This window comes from Colias croceus, chromosome 1 (assembly GCF_905220415.1).
Source record: "Colias croceus chromosome 1, ilColCroc2.1".
NCBI lineage: Eukaryota > Metazoa > Arthropoda > Insecta > Lepidoptera > Pieridae > Colias > Colias croceus.
Window position 1 is genome coordinate 7,260,947 of NC_059537.1, and position 22,608 is coordinate 7,283,554.

The window sequence follows — 22,608 nt, forward strand, 5'->3', positions numbered from 1 at the left end:
CTGTATAAGGCACGGTGCATATACCGAGTTTTATAAATTAAAGTCGTGCACGTGCCCCTTCCCGAAGCACGCAGGAAGCACGCGCCGCTAGCTGACCGACGACGCCGACGTTGTGCCCTCGCCTTTATAATAATATGGACTTGACAAACAAGGTAATGCCTCACTTATATTGGCTATTACATTAGTATTATAAATCTATCAAAATATTTATGAAAAATCAAAATTACTACCTACACTTTTAAAATTATAACGCTAACATTTCAATCTATTGTATTAATAGCAGTTTAATTCAGCTTCAATCATTAATTTGAGGATTAATATCAGACTAAACAACATAATAAAATGTTAACGACAGCCTTGTCGTCGCCATTCCCGGCGCCAGACGTGGGAACTCTTACTTCTCTATCTATATAGAAGCTTGAGGGCTTTCGTCTGACTTATTGTGCACAAAATCAATACAAGCTCATTTACATTAGGACAAGGAAATATATTAATCGATGTAAATGCAAAAGCTTTAACTGGTCCCGTGTAACAGCATATTATTTCCTACATAGATACATAAATTGTCGCACTAGTCTTTAACTAACAATACTATATGTATAGGCACAGACTAATAATAATATACTACGTATACAAGTATAGGCAACCCTCGAAGAATACAAATGTTATTTAGAGAATTGTTTTTATAGTATGGTATGGTATACCGAATATAAATAATAAATTATTATTATAAATGATTTAGGTATTTTGTAATTAGCCCACAATATAAATCTCACAACACGATATTTTTCATAAAAACACCTCTACTTTAGCATTCAGTTGTACTTTTCAAAAGAAAAATAGTGAAGCCGTCACTAATAGCCGTTATTAAAATATGTTATTTAAATGAAAAATACCTCTATCCTATTCTAACACTCTGCTGAAAATATTTCCTTTTCATTTGGCGCTCACAAATCCACAGATAAACAACGTCTGACAGCGCGGGCTTAGCGTAAGAGTTTTGAGGTTATGTTAGTGTTATTCCAACGGTCGCGTCAAACGTACGCGTCAACATTGGCTGGTGCAGTGTTATTTGTTGATATGATAGAGTTCGATTCATATTCGTATAAACTTTAAGTGCATTCCTTAAGTGCCTCGCATTCAGTTATTTCAATTGATTTGTTGTTTCTGAACTTAAGAATGATTAAGCGGCTAGTTTTATTAAATTATTTTTAAAAACTGTTGTGGATTAATTTAATAGCAACTACTCTAAGGTAAGCCCTCATAAATAATTAATAATAATAAGTTATCCTATATTAAGCATTTATATGAAATAAATTTTAAAAGTAGTTTGAAAATATTAAATTTTACAATTATTTTGTAACGTTCCAATTTTTTTATACTATGGTCATGGTAATATAATGATTTTTTACGAACTTTTATTGAACTAAGAAACTAGATTATAAATCAATTGACATTTTTTTAATTTCAATTATAAGTTTTATTTATATTACTTGTAGAACCTATTTTGGGTTGACTTTAGTAACTTGCGGCATGAATTTCGGCGTGATTTTAATTTCTTTCGATCGATAATAATGCCCCGTAACATACATTAACGGCTTTTCGTGCGGAAACATGTAATTACAGAGAAATCTTAATTTTAATTTTTGAGGTTATGTTCAAAATTGTTTGAGTTACATTGACAAAACTACCTACAAGAATTGTGTTTGAAAGAGATAACAATTGTCAAAATGTGCATTAAAAACCATAGTTCCTACATAGTTCATTCAAAAGCATGTTGCTGAGGGACAACAATTCATACGGATTATTGGTGAGTAGTATATGATTTGGGCAACATGGGTTTGTTCATAAAAAAGTTAATCACTCAGATCCAGACAACCCATTTGTTGCCCCTGATGGGACTCATACTCGAAGAATTGAGTCCCAGTGGCGTGTTGTAAAGAGATTTTTAAAAAAAAGATAACTATAACCACCCAAACTTCGATGATATTATTAAAGAATATAATATGTGGAGACGCTGATTGGAAAAAAATAAAATTGATCCATTAAATGCCCTTGTAAATTGTATCAAACATATATAATTATTAAAAAAATGTTTTTTTTATTGTATGTATATTGCACACAAATTGTTAGTAACAGAACCGAATCTGTCCACCCCGATTCCACGTGGGACTTGTCTGTCATACACTAGAGTGTATTTAAAAAGTCGGAGGCGCGGAGGAGCGTGGCGCCCGCGTGTGCTGAGGAGCAGGCAGAGTCAAGCGAGCCGGAGTGGCTGAGGCTGGTCGCCAAAGGCGACCAAAAAGCCGAAGCTACGAAGGCGAGTGAAGACTCCTGCCTGCAACGAGGTACACGGGGGCAAGCGCCACGTTCTGCAGCGCCGGAGCAGTCAAGAAAGCCTATAATCTTCAATATATATCTAACTACATTTCACTACATAGGATTTAAAACAAAGTCGCTTTTTCTGTCCCTATTTCCCTATGTCCCTTTGTATGCTTAAATCTTTAAAACTACGCAACGGATTTTGATGCGGTTTTTTTTAATAGATAGAGTGATTCAAGAGGAAGGTTTTAGTATATAATTTATTAGGTTTTAGACAAAGCGGGCGAAGCCGCGGGCGGTAAGCTACTATAAATATAAACTCAAAAAAAAATAAAAAAAAATATAAGGGGGGGTTTCCGCACCCCCCCACTTCACAGGGAGTCTCCCCTTACTTCCCCCCTCCCTTTCCCTCCCCTCCCCCCCCTTAATTCGTGCCGCAAATTACTAAAGAAATACCCCTATTTTATTCTAGAAAGTAATAACAGTACATAATATTGTCGTGACGATTTTTCTATTTTCTACGGTTTCGTTTTACTTTAACCAATTGAACTGTCCGTAATCAATTTTAGCGAAACCAAAACGTTAATCTAGATGGATATGGAAGCAATTTAAAATTATTCAATCAGCTGGAAAACTGATAAGTAAATGTTTGAAAAACCCTGTTTGAACGCTGCAGGCACTGGGGTCCGTACGTCCCCTTGCAGTATGACCCCTTACGCTACACTCCGCTACACAATTGTACAAATAGCCTGTGCATCTATAAGAATCGTATTTTGATATCGTGAAGGATCAAATTTCCACAAATTTCCGAGTCAGTGAATATTGCAGGGCCACCATCGTAGTGCATTGATGTAACACCCTCATTTTATTGCCTATACAGCATGCATATTGGGATATATACCGCGGCTCACATCAACCCATTAGAAGATTAATCCATCGTATTGTTATAGCGGTCTTTGTTGTGTAAATTACAACATGTGTGTTATCTAACCGCTCTTCTTTAAACTGTACGTTGTTAGTTGTTACATAATTTGTATCATTATACAAATCCCTTTCCTTCAAAGGTTATTTTATTGCTTCTAATGAACATTACACTGCTTAAATAAATTGAAATTTAAGCAACTAAACGAAATGTCTCAGAATTTTGTCCTTGTCATATTCTTGGTAACACAAAGAAGGAAACTTAGGTCATTAACGCGGATTCAAACTTGATCTTCCTATTATGGATAACGAGTGTGGGATACGAATTAATAAACCGTTGCCGTTATTCCGTCAGAATTACGATATTGTTGTTCTGGTTTCAATGCCAAAATGAACCTAATAAAAAGTAGGCACCTACTTCATCCTACGTATGTATCCCTATCTTCAAAATAAAAAAGTTCTTCTGTAATTCCATTCCAAATTGCTCTTGGAAGAAATATAATATAAGGTACCTACCCACTGCTCTCAATGCCTGCAGCTTTTTACGGCACTTCGCTATCATCTCGTTCCTTTAAGACTCGAATATTCGAGTTGAAACTCTACATATTTGAGTTGAGACTCACTCCATTTATAAATAAATAAAACACAACGTAGGTACACAACGCAATTTAATCCTTGATCTATAACAAATGCCAATTCTACTTTTGGCAGTACCTAAGTTTACAACCTTTCACGCTTTCAAGTCACGACAGTTTCTATATTAGTTACTGGTTCATATTCTTGTTGAAGTATTACAAATGATTTATATTAATTAAATTATATAACTACCTATTATAGTTGTTAATCACGATGTGGTCTGACTCCCGTCGCTGTAATTTCTGGGCGTCTAGAATTAAGAATTCACTAGGACATATTGTATGCAAGTTTGATTCCTAAGACTTTTTTTACACTTAGAAACGTGAAGTTGATGAGACTAATATTATATGTTTCATAATTTAGCAAACTTTTCTTAACTCTTATAATTATGAAAAAATTGTCCCGTCTATAACTTACGTATTAGCTAAAATTGTATTATAGTTTTTAAAATAGGATTTAATAAGTAAACTCAAACTCAAACATTCATTGATTCAATTAGACTTCTTATAAAATCACTTTTGAATCGTCATAACATTTTTTAATATTTACCACCGATTCGGAAAGCGTATCTATGGAGAAGAACCGAGCAAGAAACTCCATACCTAGTTGCTCTTTTAAAAGTATCAATAGTCCATGTTATATCCTTTGTACCTCGAAATAAATACAGCAATGATTTAACGAAACGAATTATGTATTTGCATAATGCATATCATATTTGATAATTAGCATACATATAGTAAAAAAAAAACCAAACGTCATAAATATTTTTATCATTTTACAAAACGTAAATGTTTACAGTTTACACAGATTGTAATAAAGATTACAAGATTTTTATTAAACGACCTCGAATTGTAATTTCTAATAGATGACTTTACTAAACCAACGTGTCGTAAAATATTCATTATGTTTGTCTCTGAGTATTATTGAAGGCTAATTTTTTGTATGTAGAGTCTTGAATTTAATCAGTATTATGGATAATGATATATTTAAATTTGCTGCAAGGCTAATAACGATTAAAGCAATACAATGTACCTATAAAGATTCGTCACAAAGCACTTAATTGTCTATTGATTCCTATTAATCATCAATGCGGTCAAACTGAATAACATGAGCGTATGTTATTAAAATATTATTTTATTCATACACTCATTCATGGAGAGGAAGGAAAATGTACCATAATATCGGTTTGATAAGAAATTTTTTAATTCATTATTATTCACGTAAGTATATGACGCATTTCCAAAGTGGCGCTGAATCGACATAGACTCTATCAGGATAAAGTTTCTACTATTGCATAAAATTAGTTATGATAGTTAAGCTAGTTGTCAAATCTGTATCTCTGGTTGTTGTGTTAATTACTTATAGCATTACTCAATTTTTGTTATCTGTAGTGATCTTGTATTTATTTTTCTTTTTTTTTTTACAAACTTTTAACGTGTTTTTAGAAACGTTAAACAAGAAGAACATAGCAATTGTACTTTTACAGTCAAATGCTTACTCTAACTATAATTGAAAAAAATGTAACTGCTCTAGATGTAGTGACAACTCAAACTATCAATCAGAAAACCAGAGCAAACCGTTTTCACTCGAGATTGAATCACAAAGGAGACCAAACTGAATAATGACAAAGAACGGGAAGCAATTTCCCAGAGTTCTTTCTATCTGAGATCTAGGGCATTCAGTATGGGAAGACTCTTGATTCGATACTGAACACCATTGTGTACTTAGAAGATGTACCGTGACAACAGTACCGTACGCCCCACTTACTTGCAGAAAATCATATGTGCTAGAAGCATACTATTAGTTCTATCCATAAAATGTAATACAACAGTACAGCTATAGTAACTACACATTATAATTTAAAAGATCGTCTATAAGTAATGCTCGTGGCCTTTTGATAAAGAGCCTAAAGGTATAAAATATAAGGTTAATTGTTTACATGGCATGACTTAAAACATGACATATCTTATGTAGCCGGTTCAAGGTTTTAGTAAATAACAATACAGTCGCGGGTCACATTCCTAAGGGCCCAGTACCACTATCGCTCTCATAGTCACGTATAAATCTTGGTTTCATTAATAAATGTGGGCGCAGCGAAACACGAACCCGTTACACGCAACATAAATTCGTATTAGTATTATTATGATGTAAATATTTATCATTTGTTATTGAGACAGTATAGCAACAACGTGCGTAAGTGTGGTGTCATGAAAAAACTACGCTAATGAATTATAGGCCTGTTTTATGGAAGTGTATCCGTTGTATTTATAGGCATAAACTATCATGAAGAATTTAAGGCATGAATCTGAGCATATAATTATCAACAATTTGGTGGATATAGTACATGAAATGAACATGGTCTCTACAATCTACATATTGATGCAGTAAAACAATGTCCTTCAATTACAATTCAATATCTTCTTTCTTTCAATATAATATCATGAAATAAACCCATGAGGTTTACGACCATAAGCATATTAAACTAAAGATAAAATAAGTAATATAATAATTATACTCATACTATAATGTGTATCTACTCAGACAACTTTAACTAGTATGGCTCTTAACGTGCTGTTACACATTCTATATTCTATTCGTACTCGTTAACGAATTGCTCACCCTTCAAAAAGGTCTTTAATTATACCACTTATTACGGAAACACGAAGTACTTTAAACAATTTCACACGTTTCAATGTTTGAGGCAAATGAACTTCTATACCGGAATCTCTAATTGGCACTAAATTCAGAGCAAAGCTTGAATCAAAACGTAAAGAACGTTTTTTTAGCCAATATTAAAACTGCATCATATACCGGACTTACACGGTATACCAAAATAATAACATCCGTCAATTAACGTTGGATTTATCTCTAGAATTAAGAAATTTATTTAAATACAAAGATCAATATCTAACGACAATAAATTGGATGTATAAAATTATATCAAAGACATTAAATTGAAAAGAAATTTCCAGAACTTTCATTTGGTAAAAAGATACCTTTAGAAAGGTACAATGCATACCTATATTATTTATATTTAGCACATCGTGGGCTACGTTTGTAACATTTCATTATGTTAATATTGAGTGTGGGTATATTATGTCGAGTACTTTGTGACGATGAAATCGCTTAATGTAGGTGTAACTTGTTTAAAACTGAAATTAGACATGTGTACAAATAAAATAATTTTGTATACGAAAACAATTTACATAGGTAATAAATGTGGTCTTGTTTTAATGCGGTTAATTTTTTTGCCTCGATATATTAAACTAAAATTATATGTTAGTAGATAATATTTTTAATCGTGCCCTCACCCATTATTCATATGTGTAATAAATGCATATTCAAAGATTACTCTAATTACTAGCTACTTACTCAGTAAAGCTGTTTATTACATATTATGTTTTTCGAAAAAACAGAAACAATATGAAAAGCACTTCAAAATTTTTCTTTTAAACCATTCATCATAATTATGACGACTCTTTAAAAGACACACTTATAAAATGAACAAACAGATTTGTAATGAAGTAACATAAAACGTGTATCACATTTCAGAATGCCAATACAATGATCAACCAATCAAAACGATTATGAAACGATGCGGCGCGAAACTTAATATTTTTCAGCGGGACCATAGGATTATATTAATACTAGCTTTCCGCCCGCAGCTTCGCCCGCGTTTTCAAATAAAAACCCGCATAGTTCCCGTTCCCGTGGGATTTCCGGGATAAAACCTATCCTATGTGTTAATCCAAGTTTCCCTCTATATGTGTGCTAAATTTAATTGTCATCGGTTCAGTAGTATAATTTGCGTGAAAGAGTAACAAACATACACACACACACACACACATCCATCCTCACAAACTTTCGCATTTATAATATTAGGAAGGATAGGATAATATGTAGTTGGCAATTAGTGGTTGTTTGTCAGAGCTGCATAAACCGTGAACCGGAAGAGCAGTGACCAAAGCTTTCCGAATTCGGCACACAACGGGACGGTCTGTGCAAATTAACTACACTTTCCCACCAAACCGCTAACTGGACTCATCCTCATAAAGATGAATTTATGAAACGAAATAATATAACGAAGCATCATTTGTAATTCTTATATGCTGTTGGATCATTTTAGTTACACTATGCTGATTTAGATAAGGTGTGTTATTGTGAGGATTTTTTTTAGATTTGCACGTGTACTGTGTTATGCTTTGAAATAAGAAACATTATCGATGTAGGCGTTTTTATAATCGACCAAGTATTCATTTCTGATAGACGAAGTATTTATTTATTTCTAATGCTTATGTTACGTTTAATCTTTGTGTTTGCAAATATTAGCACTCAAAATATTCATTCTTAGTAGCTTAATCTACGGGGCCATCCATAAAGTACGTCACACTAATTTCATGAGTTTTTGAGCACCCCCCCGTCCTTGTCACAGGTGGTTACATTTCTAAGACCGCCCCCTCCCTAGTGTGACATCACATGTTTTGCAATTTAACATCGAAACAATTATTAAATTAAAACAGCAGTTTCAAAATAGTTTTATTTCCATTTAAATTAAGTACTTTTTTATGAAATCAACATAATATGAAATATTTGAAACAATAACAAAAAAATAAACTAATGAATAAATATAAAATTGTCAACAAAACAATTTAAACCGTATTGCCCTAACCGTATTGCGTATAAAGATAGAGTTGGAGATATTTTTTAGTTTAATTTATAATATTTCAAATTACGTGTTTAGTACCTCTAGATTTTTTAATGTGATGTCACGAAACTTAGGACCCCTCCCACCCCTTGTCACACCATGTCACACTTTGTCGACCCCCTCCCCCCCTCTTTACGTGTGACGTACTTTATGGATGGCCCCTACTTGGATATACTGGATGGGTTTAATAGAAAAACTCGGTAAAGCATATTTGTTTAAAAAATGTACATTATTCGAGTGAGCTCTATCTGTCCGGTGATATTATATTGTCCTTCCCCGCTGCTATTGGACCCCTGGGTGGGCTATCGAAATACAGATCACCCTTAGATGTATGAGCTGATGTCGGCGGAATTTAATTACACTCATGTTCCTCCCGAGAGATCCATACTTTAGTTGCGGTGGACGGAGCTATTGTTATTCCCTAGTTAGTCTAGTGGTCATTGTGTTTGTCTACAAATTGTCTACGAAATTTTTTTTCACTATTAAAATTACGGGTGATTTGAAGAGGCAGTGCAAAGTGCAAATTACACATAAAATAATTAGAATATAATATAACCAGAGTGCAAGTATTGACGTAAGAGAAGCCTTCTTTTCTTATTCGACGAACACTTGATTTAATAGACTACAAATTAACCTTATGAGAATTGAGTTTCATTTAATTAAAATTCACCTAACTACGTAGGTATATATGGCTATAATGTGATGTATTACAAATTAATGTATTGAAGAATACATAATATTTTGTCATTTACTATTAAGTACTTAGTTATATCATAATATAGGTATCTTATTTAAGTTCATTCTATCCTCAATTTTTAATTGTGGGAGAAATTAATACTTAGGTACTGTATATTAAGAAATTACAAAATATATCAACAGATATTAATAGTTCTCATATTATGCATAATTATATACTAAAATTAGCATGTAACGGAGTCTTTGCCAATTAAGGAAATCGTGTGAAATTATAATACCATGTAACAATGGACCATACAAAGTCAAGTGTAGGGTTTTTGTTTAAACTTGAGATTTTATGGTAATGATAATTAAGATGGTAGTATTGTTAAATGAAGTAACCTAAAGTTCACAGACAATTGAATTTCTGATTTGGACTCTTCATACTTTGTCTGTATATGTATATATACATGGGAGAAAAAAGTACAATTTTTTGTATATTTTCTCATCAAAAAATCGAGAAAATGTACGTTTTTGTCATTTCACAAAATACGTCTACCTGAGGAACGCTGACTCTACTTCGACGCTAATATCGCATTCATTTATGTTTATCCCGCTTCATACATGGGGTATTTATACCATTAACCCATGTATTTATACCATTAAAAGGTCGTATTAAACATACCTGTATGAAAATAAATCGTAATGACTATTTTGTATGAGTGGAAGACCGCAGCCAACCGGATATCCGCGACGCGCCGGCACATTCGGCTGCACATCGGGCTCGTACACACGTATGGACTTAAAATAGTGCTATTAAACAGTTATCTTTATTGATACTACTGAAATAGTTCCCTTATAAAAACGATGTAATGAAATATTGAGGGAACTATGATTATCACGCTGCAGCTGTAACCTTATTATAGTTAATACGTTTTACGATTAACATTACCTATGGTTGTGTTAATACATAATATAATTTAATAAATATGAGTTTTATAAGCTATTAACCTTTTTGTATGTTTAGAAACTTTATTATTATAAAAAAATGCTTTTAATAGTGTTGTACAAGTTAGGGTTACGTTAATTTCAATCATGTTTTGTTTTTAACAAGCTAAAAACATGAGTAGTTACTCTACGTAGCTCTACATTCGATATTCGGTGGTCAATATTGAGTCTGTATCTATATTCTATAATCCTTCTAAAATATTTTTAAACAGTAACTTGATTTTTGATTCAAAAATTAAAAAAAATACGTGTGGCACTCGGGGACTGCCGCGGTAAAGCTATTGCATAGCATGCCTTCAAGCCACACTTCCGTGCCTGTCGGAGTGGGGAGCGTGAGGTTTTTCGTTACGCAATTTCTGGATTCGGTCACCGCGCTCGATAGAAGCTATGCAATAGCTTAATAATTCAGGCAAGCGCATGTAACCGACATAATATGTTTACCTTGACATCAGCGACTTAGTCAAGGGATTGTAGCGCTTTAAATGCTATCAGGTCGCGAAATCGTTACATGACTGATAATGAAACTATGATAAGGAGTCAAATTTCACTTAACGTACATTGACCATAATATTATACTTCTTTTAGCTACCTATATGATTTTTTAGTCTTAAATCAACGTAATTATTTGAACTGATGACCTTTTTTTAGACTGTTGTGGATTTGTGGATTTGTGTGTTTGTAAAATGGAATATGTACTTCCATTATCATACTTTTCATTGGTTTATGTATGTTATACGCTAATATACCTAAGTACTTAGATACTAGTAAGGCTAAATACTTTCAATTTATTTTTAAATGTAATTATTTTAAGTAAGTAGGTAATTCTTTATTTTAGTAGTTCTTCCATAAAAACTAGACTAGACTAGTCCGAATTGAAACCCAGCTTTAAATTTGTTAGCAATTTAGAGTTTATTACTGTTATAGAAGGTAGTTAGTGTCCATGACATTTCTGAGATGGGCATAAACATGGGCGTAGCCACGGTGGGGCAGGGTGGGGCGCTTGCCCCACCCTGGCTCTGGCCTGGAAGGTACCTAACCAAATCTAAAAAATTAAATTATCTAACTACTGACTACAAAACTTAATATCCGCAAGAAAACTCACTTTCGAAAGTTTGCGCAAGATTGACCCGATGCGTAAACAAACGTAATCCTTTTGTTTTTCGTTTGTCTGTGTGAGTCACTATTCCTATGTGCAATTATTTACCTCTAATTTTACTGATTAACAAATTGTCATACGCCCAGCGCCTAAGCAGATCCATATAGCCACGATCGCAATCTTAACGGAAACTATCCACTTTAGGGCAAAAGTTATTGTCTTAGGTTGTATTATGGCTTTTTGTAGAAAGTAAAATTTTGCATCTTTTATATCCTGTAAACTCTTTTTGGAAAACTCACCGTTTACTATTTATCGCCCATTAAATGAATTGGTTTATCGTTTTTGGCTCTTAAAATATTGGATTAATCAATAAAATACATCTATCCATTTTTTAAGATCACTTTATTCTCTACAACTTTTGTTAAAAAGTTTTTTTTCTAATGCCTACAATTTTAAAGTTTTGGATTACCTATGCATATTGCATACCATATAATGCTACAAATTCAAGAAACTAATTAAAAATTATGTACTGGTAGTTCTTCAAAATTAATAGTTAATTTCCTCACCTGCAATAGTACCTAATGGACTTTTTAAATATTTTATGTTAGGTATTGTATTTCGTAAAACTGAATAATATTGAGTACATATTATAATTTATATTATTTTATATTCGGATGCAAGAATAAAATAAAAGTAAACGAAAGGAGGATATTTAGAAAAATGTGTTATAAAATAATTTTTCTATAAAAAAAAATCAAAATTTTATCAAAAATCCACTTGCATTGGATATCTCTTTTTCGTCTTCATTACATCCGTAAAAAAAAAATTTTTAGGCTGCGTCACCCGCCGAGCGCCGGCCGCCGACAAACTCAAAAAGTATGGGCACTAGAAAAGTTTAAGTATTTAGTAGTTGAACAAAAGTTGTAGAGAATGAAGTGATCTTAAAAAATTGATAAATGCATTTTATTGATTAATCCAATATTTTAAAAGTTATTAGCCAAAACGATAAACCGGTTCATTAAATGGGCCATAAATCGTACACGGTAAGTTTTACAAAAAAGTTTACAGGGTATAAAAGATGCGAAATTTTACTTCCTATAAAAAGGCAAAATAACTTTGGCTCTAAAGTGGATAGTCTCCGAAATATCGCCCAAAAATTTTTCTTTAAGATTGCGAGCGAAGCACCACCTGGATCTATCAGCAATTTGTGTTTTTATGGTCAGTAAGTGACCCTAAACTTTAAAACAAAAACGAAATTGCATCGGAAATTTAGTGCGAGGTTAAAATATGCTTTAATTACTGGGATATGTTTACCATTTAAAATGGTTTAATTTACCATTTATATAGACATGTTTATTTATTTCATGGTAAAAAGAAATTAATACATCACATTAATGTATCTATAGAAAGATAAACTATATAATATAGTAGCCAAACCATATTTTTAGGGTTCCAAACCACAAAAAGAAAAACCGGAACCCTTATAGGATCACTTTGTTGTCCGTCTGTCTGTCAAGACCATTTTTCTCTGAAACGCATGGAGGTATCATGCTGAAATTATGAAAAAATCAAACTACTAGTCAACCCAATCAAAAAGATACAGCCGTTTTTGCTGAAAATTTTCGACATCCGCAAGGATCGCAAGGAATCAAATCCTACAGGTTTCTTCGTGTACCCAGAATTTTGAAATTTTCAATGAAATAACGTCTTATAGCGCAGATAAAGGACGAAGTGCGAACCGTTTAGGTTTTGATTCCCTTGCAAATGTCAAAATATGTGAAAATTTGCAACATAAACGGCTGTATCTTTTTGATTGCGTTGGTATATAAGTTTGATTTTTTTTACAGCTTCAAGAGACGGTAGATTTTAGTGTTCAATATTAATTTCAGCTTGATACCGCGACGCGTTCCTGAGAAAAAAATATTTTTAGATAGACAGACAGACGGACAACAAAGTGATCCAATATGAGCTTCGTTTTTTTTCTTTTAGAGGCTCGAAGCCCTAAAAATTAAACGGGATTATACCTCGGATAAAGTTGCTAGTTAAATTTTTTTTATTATTGTTGCCCCACCCTGAGCCCATGGCTAGCTACGCCCATGGGCATAAAACCAATTACGAATACAAAAATGTAATAACATAATTTGCAGCAAAATTTCAGAGAGCATAAGTATACAAATGTAATTCATACTCAAAACACCTTTTGACAATTAATGAATTAACATGTTGTATATCAATTAGTAACCAACTCCATCTAACATTAAACTTTACTATTAAGGTATGTAGAGCTTAGACGATGTAATTTTTAGGTCAATCCAAATAAGGCTGACGGCTAGCACGTTAGTATAAAACATGGTTACCGGACGTAGATATTTACGCGACCTAAGCCCACTCCGTGTGGGTGTTATGGTGGTCAGTTTTTATGTCTTGACATTAATATTAATACATTCTAAACTCACCTTTATATAATCGCAATAAGATGCATTATCTTTTGATACAACCCTACCTATGATACCTTTATAAACTGTTGAAAATGCATCATGTTTTGACACCAAACCGCAGTTAAACAAACAAAGCATATGTTTATTAAAACCTTACTGAGTCTATGCAAGACAAACATATGGTGTTGTCTAATTATACACGTTTCTTATAAGCTCAAACGGTTACTATATTTAGCGATGCGCTGCTTGGCGGACTATTAAACCATTAAACTCAGACATTAATGACAACACAAACACTTTACATAATAGTGCGTTGATCTTTCAAGGATTGTGTGATTCTCATGCTATTAACAATAATTCTGTGTGTTCCTAATATGGTTCTATACCTTTTTTAATTGGAATTTCAGTTAAATCATGGGTGCGCCTGCGTGGGGCACGCGTGGTGGCGGTGACCGACCACGGCTACTTCGTATGACGCCTCTTAGACACAGCTTTGCAGCACCCGCGACACCACCAACACAGACACCTCGCACACACGATTATGCGTCAGATGCTGATACGAAAAAAGGTAATATGAAAAAGTTTACATCCTTTGTTTAAATGTCACGATAGCTTTACTTCTGTTAAAAGTGTTGTGCTAAGAGCATGTAGGTGGTCTGATGCCTCATCACAATGACACTGTTTATTATTCACGTTTAAAAGTAAAGTGATCGGATACGGGCGTATAACCAGCTGCAAATCATTTAATAAATACTTGATAACCTTTAACTTAAATAATAAGTACTTATAAATATGGCCATAGCTTATACTTTACAAGACAAGTATTTCAACTGTATTAAAACGAATTTACAAATTTAACATGATTTATTTGCTTAAATACGTTGTAAAATATAAAAATTTATTTTAAATGTTTTCAGAAGATAGTTGGAATGCCAACTTATCTCAGAGATGGCGAAAGTTACGACGGAGATGTTCACGGCTGCGGCCTGGATCAGGGAACCGTGAACCTAGTCCTGTACGTTGTTCGCCATCCCCCCCTCGTCCGCCTCCACACTGTTCCCCCGCCCCCGCTGCAAAACTCTCATTCAGACATCGTGGCAAAGTGTACACGACAGCATCTCTGCGAGTGACCAGCGGGGCGCCTGACATCCTTCGGGCTCTCGGAAAACTTGGAGGTGGATTGAGAAGACGAGCTCTATCGGCACATGACGTTCTTACACCGCCACAACAACAACCGTCTACATTTTACGTACCTAGCCCGACGTCTGGTCGACAACCTTCCTCGCCATCTCCAACTCGACAAAACTCAACGCTTCGTCGACGTTGTAGTTCTCCAAATGTGTATCGAACCAAAAATGCAGCTCCTAGAGAGCGAGCACCGCTTATTAATCGAGAAGATGAGAGCAGAGATGTCGTTGACTATTCATATGGTCTAGAACGTCGTAAGAATAGTAGGGACGGCCGGAGTCGGCCCTACAGTGAGAACGTTAATATGGACATTCCTATATACAAAAATGGTTATAATAGATTAGGAAGTGATAGTGACAGACTATGGGAGGAACCGTATAGATTGCCCAGGGTTCAAGTACGGCAGGATCCTGTACAGCAATTAAGAAATGGAGTGTCGGAGCTTCGAGTGAGTTCTACGCCGCGATCAACTCGCCCTCCCCCCGCGCCACCTGCTTCTGGTCAAAAACCGACAAAGCGACCTCCAGCCCCGGAACCGAGAGACACACACACTTTTGAGGTAAGGATTCCTTTTTACACATAATACAGAATAAGATAACAATAGTTTTTTATCATTTTTTTTTTATAATTAGAAATGTTTGCACATAAATAAATCTAAAATCTAAAACCTCTATCAAAGTAACCTACTTCCACAAACGAGCTTGTGGTTTTATTTCAACGGGTTTTGATTATATTGCCTCAGAAAATAATGGTGGTTTTCATTTTATTGAATGTAATAACAACATAACATAACATTTATAATAATAAGTAACTGGCTGCCCTAGCAGACGTTGTTCTGACTTCTGTCCCACTGCCCCTTTCAATAAGTCGGCCTTAAACTTGCTGATTAAAACTTGCTGATTTTTTTTACGCTTAGTATTTGGCGCAATATATTTGGCGTTTCTTTTTTTACATAGATATGCAAATTGAAACTGACTAAATAACTGGTTAATTTAAATTCGTGATATCAAATTTCAGGTGCGTTTCACAAAGTCGGCTGGTGGCAAGGGTCTCGGTTTCAGCATAGTGGGTGGCCGCGACTCTCCTCGGGGTGATATGGGAATCTTCGTAAAAACAATTTTTAATAACGGACAAGCGGCCGAATCCGGTTTACTTCGGGAAGGTAAGAAATTTCACTTCAATATTTATATGGACATATTTTGGTCGATCAACAAAACATATTATATGAAAGTGAACCAGTTCTGCGTACATGATATTTCCTTTTTAAATATTAAATTCAGATACTGATCTCATAATAATGCTTAGCTATACACATCATAAATAATCGAGTCATCTATTTCGTCTATTCTTAGATTTAGAATTTTAGACGAAAAGGACTTGGCCTCGTCGGATTGCGAGGTAAATTACCTAATTACCAAAAATGTTCATAATTAACTCTTAAAAACTACTATTTAAAAAAAGTTTCTGCAGCTGTAACGACCACTGAGCTTGTACCATATTTCTTAGATTACATATTGCATATTACAAGCAATACTTTATTAAATAGTTTAATAATTACTAACTAATACCATATTGTCAAATACAAATATGGTACTGCAGTGACAGTTACATCTAAAACATTCAAATCCCTCATATTCTCAGACTTATTATTTCAATAGGTATTTTATGGACAAAGTTCTATGGCGTTTTATAACGTGAACATTCCTTATTGGCGGTTAAAACAGCTGCATTTCACCTTGGCCGCACACCCCATACTATGCACATTTCACCTGGCTTAATGATTTATTCATAGCTCTATAGAAGGTTTATACAGTTCCATTAGAAATTATAAATAGGTCAAAATTATAAAAAGACGGAATAAGACAATAAGGCTTTTCGTAATAACACCTAGTCATTGTTATGCATTACGAAACGATAATTAAAAGTTGATATTTTTGTATTGGGAAATTAATTGCGTACGTGCGTTGGAGTCTGATCAATTTCTAGCTTTCTTTTTTTCATGATTTATTTTTTCACAGCTATTTCTGTGTAACATAACTAACTGTACAAATGTTTTATTCGATAAAGCTTCCAATTTATTCGTATCAAAAATAATTAGGTACTTAGTTTTTAATAAATTATTTTTCAATAAATTATGCACCTTATCATATACTTACCTACATATGAAATTAGTTGAAAAAGTTTTGATCACGAAGTTTCAAAAATGTATTTACTATAAGCAAGTCAATACATTAACATGCTTTTTATTAATAGACGCCCCGGTTTTCGAAATTTGACCTTCCCACTCTCACGACTAAAAACTCTCACCTGCGTTCCACTGCATGGGTGACGTAGGCGATGGATTTACATTCAACTAATCTGCATTGTGTTTGTGATACAAAAAACAGCGACATGTGTTATGTTTTAACGCATATTAATGGAACACTGTATTAGCTTATTTTGATGGATAGTCTAAGTTAAAACATTGGATTTGTAAAAAAAAAAATATTTTCCATAGTATAACTAACACCACACACACCAATAGAAGTAGACCATCTATGAAAAATATTGCAAAATGTGAAAAAGTCCTTTTGAGAGTAAATTAAATTATGTGGGGAAGCAAGTTTTACTATCTACATGTTTTATGTTTAAAATAAATACTGCCGTCTTCAAAATAAATCGCCGCTAGTACATCTTAGTTTTAATTTGTGTTTTTTTAAGAACTTTAATTAAAATTTCACACATCATCTCGCATCAATGTAAGTTAGATAACATAATCTTTTAGATGCCTTTGTATCACTCAAGCGAAAACGTTTTATTGGTAATCATTTTAGTTTCGTTTAACCTGATTAATGGCGTCCACACACGCTCCGGCACACCTGAAAGGTCCACCTGTACAGGTATACCTGCGCAGGTAAACCGTAACATGCGACCGGATCAAGATCGAAAATCATTTTTTTTTTTCGAATGCACAGTGTACTGAACGTCCCCACACGTCAGGTGACCTACGCAGTCATACCTGCCCCCCTAGCCAAGTGGTTTTCTGTTAGCGTAGCGTTCAATAGAATAGACTACGAATGTATGAGATTGACGTAAGCCACTTGGCTAGGGGGGCTGTACGATTAACCTATATTACATATAGGTAGTCCGTAGCGTGTATGGCCAACATAACACGCAGGATATTTTAATTAATTTCTCATGTAGAATGTCATACTTTAACCTAGTTAATTTACACTTTTATCTATTCATATTTCAGGTGACGAAATCGTATCAGTAAACGGTAGGGGAACAGCGGGTCTAACCCACGGGGAGGCTATAAGGTTGTTCAAGGACGTCCGCGCTGGGCCCGTGTTACTGCGAGTGTCAAGGAGGGCACCTGCACGCTGACTGCCCTGCGCCTGCTGTGGGGACCCACTTCAGGCGCCTAACTATTCTACTATATGAATGTTGTTATTATACGAAATAATTATATATGAATTTTTTTCTGTAAGAATTCTTGAACTATGCGACTAAGAATGGGAACGATTGTGGATTCGAACGAATAACTGACGTTATGGAATAGCGTTTGTTTTGAAATTTTATGCAGACGAAATAAAATAAATCGTAAATCGTGTATGAAAATCATATTTAACACAAAGGTCATCGACGTTCCTATTCTAAGTTAGATTGCATTATACTGTTTGAGACTTTCCTGATGCACATTACTATCGCTTGAGAAGAATTCTTAATATGTGTAGAACAGTAACGGTAATATTACAGTAACATGTGGTAATGTCATTAATATTTTTCAAGTGTTCGATTTTACGCGACTGTTGTAATTAGAAATTAAAGTCTTTAAACGGATTTGAAAGCATTAATCGTTATATCATTCCTCGTAATTGTCTCGAATACTTTTAGTAGAGTCTTCTTGTAACCTTGTAGAGTGAGTGTGGACTCACTGTAAAGTTTTAACGGCTAACAGCCCGTTCACACATGGGAGTCCGTTTTACTTGAACGTTTTTAACGGATACGTCATAAATTTATACTCTGTTCACACATAGGCACCGTATAACGTTCAACGGATCCGTCATTACTGGATCCGATGTGTGAACAGAAATCTCTCGCAATATACCGCCTTTATTCTACAAATCAATGATTATAATAATTATTACACACAATGCACGCACGCGTTCTCTTTGAATGTACAATAGAAAATGCGAGTCAAATCTCAAAACCTGTCGCATCACTCCCCCTTCTACACCCCACACACACCGCTCTTCACGCACGCAGGACCTATCCGTTAAAATTCTACGTATCCGTATATTTTTACTGTTCCGTCGTCCAGTATTCGATGACAAAACGGAATGTATTTTTTTTACGGAACGATATTTTTTACTGTATACAGTATACTGTGCCATGTGTGAAGTCGCTCATACAATTACATACGCCATCGACGAAAAAAAAACGTACACGATAAAACGGAACAGTAAAACGGAGACATGTGTGAACGGGCTGTAATTCGCATTAAACCCCCGTGTAAACGTCTTTAATTTTTAGTAGGATTTATGTAAGCTGCTCTTTGCTGAATTCATATAAATCTTCCACGGATGTTTGTATATTTTAAAAATCTTTACAATTTCTTGAGTCTGTTGACCATGTGGTTGACCACTATTATAACCCCTAGTGACTGCGTAATAAAATAACTATGACCGTTAAACGCATAAGTTATTTTCTTCATATATTACTTTTTTTTTCAATAACTACTAATTTCATTATTGTATGTATTCGAATTTGTAATTTATTCTTATTAAGATCTTTGCCTACAAATATTATGTATGTAAAACAAAATAAATTCGAAAAGGATTCCTTAGTAGGAAAGTTCTGTCATTTTAACTGCTTGAATACAATAATTAGAATTAATTTATTTTCAGTACAAAAAGTAACTATGTAATAAATAAATAAATAAATATTATAGGACATTAATACACAAATCGACCTAGTCCCACAGTAAGCTCAATTAAGGCTTGTGTTATGGGTACTAGGCGACGATAAATATAATATTAATAAATACATATATAGATAATAACACCCAGACCCAAGAACAAGTAATTGAGTTCATCACACAAATATTTGCCCTGACCGGGGATCGAACCCGGGACCGTCGGCTCAGTAGGCAGTTACTTTACCACTGCGCCGACCGCGTCGTCTTCGTCTCGTCGTCGCGTCTCGTCGTCGTCGTCGTCGTATTATGTATTGTAATAATTGAATTGGATATTGAAGCTTGTAATTCATAATTGAAGCAGTAGTGTTGTATTTTCTTTTCCATTTGCTTAGAAATCCGTATTCAGTATTGAGTGAAAGTTTTAATTTATTTCAAATCGTAACAAGGAATTCACACCCTGAATATATAATATACAGTGGTGAGTTTTTCTTAAATGATACGTTTTTGTATTTTATATATTTTCAAACGTTAATATTACAAACAGCTTCAATATTCAACTGTTAAGAGAAATGCGATGGGTATTTTCCCTATATAATCGCTAAAGTCTGTAATCTGTTTTCTCCTTGAAAATTCAGTAGGTACACCACTATGTCTGTGAGGTACCACAGGGTACACATTATTTTAAATATCTTCTTCGATGCCTCTGTGATGATACTTTATTGGCTGGTATCAACAGACACTAAGTAAACAAATTTGACAACTTTAAGTGAAAACAGGGGCACAATATTCCCACTAAGTTTATAAAGTATATTTACAGTTGGTTAAATAGTGAAGGAGGAAATAGACGAGAGCCTAACCTTAAAATATGACTTCCTTTATTATGAACGAGCGAGCGCTTGAAGTGAAACTTCTTTAAGCGTGTTGAGAGTAAAATTTAAAGGTCGCGTCAAGGCATTATCGTCACGTCATGGAGTAAGGCGATGATTTTGGTATCTTTGAATATTGCCAAAGCAGTTTCACTTCTGACACGTGTGTTTTGCACATACGCTCTTTTTTAAGTACATAATTTTGAAAAGTTTCACCGTAAACCTAATCGTGCCAAGAGGAAATCCTCTTGACACGATATTATATTCATTTCCACTGCAGGGACACAAGTGTGAACACAAGCCTCATATTTATTTACAAACACAAATCGCTTCAATATCCAACCGTTAACAGTTATGATTGTCTATTCTCAAACATTACGCAGTGATTCCATACAAAAGATTATAATTACAAGATTCGATTATTAAATACCCATTCAAAATTTAATAATCGAATTGAGGGTAGAAAGTTGTAAACAGACCTTTGTTAACGCTTCTGCGTATATCTATCTAATTTCCAACGTATTCTTGATCTTCTCTAAATTATTTAAATTCACATTATACTCCTACTTTCAGTTTACCTTAGTTATGCGTCACTTGAAGGCTATGTACTAACGAGATGCGAACATACTCTTGTGGGAAATCCCTATACTTGTTAATAATAATGAAGTTTGGTAGAGCCTTATAACTATGATCCCTTAATCCTAGCAGGGACCCATGAAGAAATCATTTTGTAATTTTGAAGTTAGAACTTCAATAAGAGAATATTTTAATTATTATAATATCACAAAACACGTGCAATAGAATAACTTAATATTGCGGTTCATTTGTAATTTATTCTTCTTTGATACGATTGGGAAGTCTGTGATATTAAATTTAAAACTAAAAATTTTATACTGAATTTGGAATGTTTCTAATGTAAAATTATTATTGTAGTCTATTGACCAAATCAAACAATTCTAGTATGATTAAGGTAGATACTATGAGACGTATATTTTGTAAATAATTATCATAATATATTTTATTGATAAAACTAATTTATATTTATAATGCATTATAATTTATAACGTAGGAATATGGCACAACTAACGGATGTTTTTGCATTTTTATAGTTTGTATTGAAAGTGGATATACACAACGAAGTATGTGACAAATATAACATTATAAAAGAACAAGTTGTTTTATTGAAAAATATGAAAAAACATGTGTATATTACCCATTCTAAAAATAACCATATACTCCTGATTTTTATGAGACAAAACGTAGATAAAACTCAGGCTGACACCTATCAATGAGTTTGTTAGTGCCCGTCTAAAGCCTTGTTTCCACTTGAGCATGCTCAGGCGAATGAGCGGCTCATTTGGCCGAGCTGCTCAAGTGGAGACGCCTGAGCATGCTCGGGCCGCGCGTGCTCAGACGTCTCCACTTGAGCGGCTCGGCCAAATGAGCCGCTCATTCGCCTGAGCATGCTCAAGTGGAAACAAGGCTTTAGGTGCCCGTTATGAAATCAATCAGTTCACCTACACCAACCTCATTTCAATCTTTTGTGTAGAACGTTTAATACTGTCGATTTTCTGATGAAACATTGATCTTGAATAATTCAATCCTTTAGCAACTTTCAGAAGTCATCTCGTGCCTTTACACTAAATATTATTATTACACAACATATGTTTACGTTATACTGGTAGAAAACAGAATGTCAATGTTCCATTCATGTTGATATATAGCTGCATCATCTGTAAAATTATGTTATATAATAACATTTTATATAATTCCTAGAAAGTTCAAAAAAAATATTCCTATAAAACAACCTTTTATGTAGATGATTCTGTATGGGAGGAGAATTTAAACACAAG

At 34.0% G+C, this 22,608-nt stretch overlaps 1 protein-coding gene across 2 annotated transcripts; it reads left to right on the plus strand.

The window, feature by feature from the left end:
- The first annotated feature begins 1,010 nt into the window (after positions 1 to 1,010).
- LOC123692885 (partitioning defective 3 homolog) lies at positions 1,011 to 18,489 on the plus strand. Of its 2 annotated transcripts, XM_045637731.1 has the most exons (5): positions 1,011 to 1,253; positions 14,209 to 14,369; positions 14,719 to 15,548; positions 16,007 to 16,151; positions 18,225 to 18,489. In XM_045637731.1, exons 2-5 carry the CDS (start codon positions 14,216 to 14,218, stop codon positions 18,353 to 18,355), a joined length of 1,260 nt encoding a protein of 419 aa, XP_045493687.1. In that variant the 5' UTR covers positions 1,011 to 1,253; positions 14,209 to 14,215; the 3' UTR covers positions 18,356 to 18,489. The 2 variants fall into 2 exon arrangements, with proteins under 2 accessions (XP_045493687.1, XP_045493696.1); XM_045637740.1 differs by lacking the exon at positions 1,011 to 1,253 and having other exon boundaries at positions 14,223 to 14,368; positions 14,717 to 15,548.
- Positions 18,490 to 22,608: the final 4,119 nt, after the last annotated feature.

Bases quoted from the DNA above. Each gene is read 5' to 3' on its own strand.
- LOC123692885 (XM_045637731.1), top strand. From the start codon at position 14,216: ATGGGTGCGCCTGCGTGGGGCACGCGTGGTGGCGGTGACCGACCACGG. The intron at 15,549-16,006 runs GTAAGGATTCCT...ATCAAATTTCAG, and splicing joins GAGACACACACACTTTTGAG to GTGCGTTTCACAAAGTCGGC. The intron at 16,152-18,224 runs GTAAGAAATTTC...TTCATATTTCAG, and splicing joins ATCCGGTTTACTTCGGGAAG to GTGACGAAATCGTATCAGTA.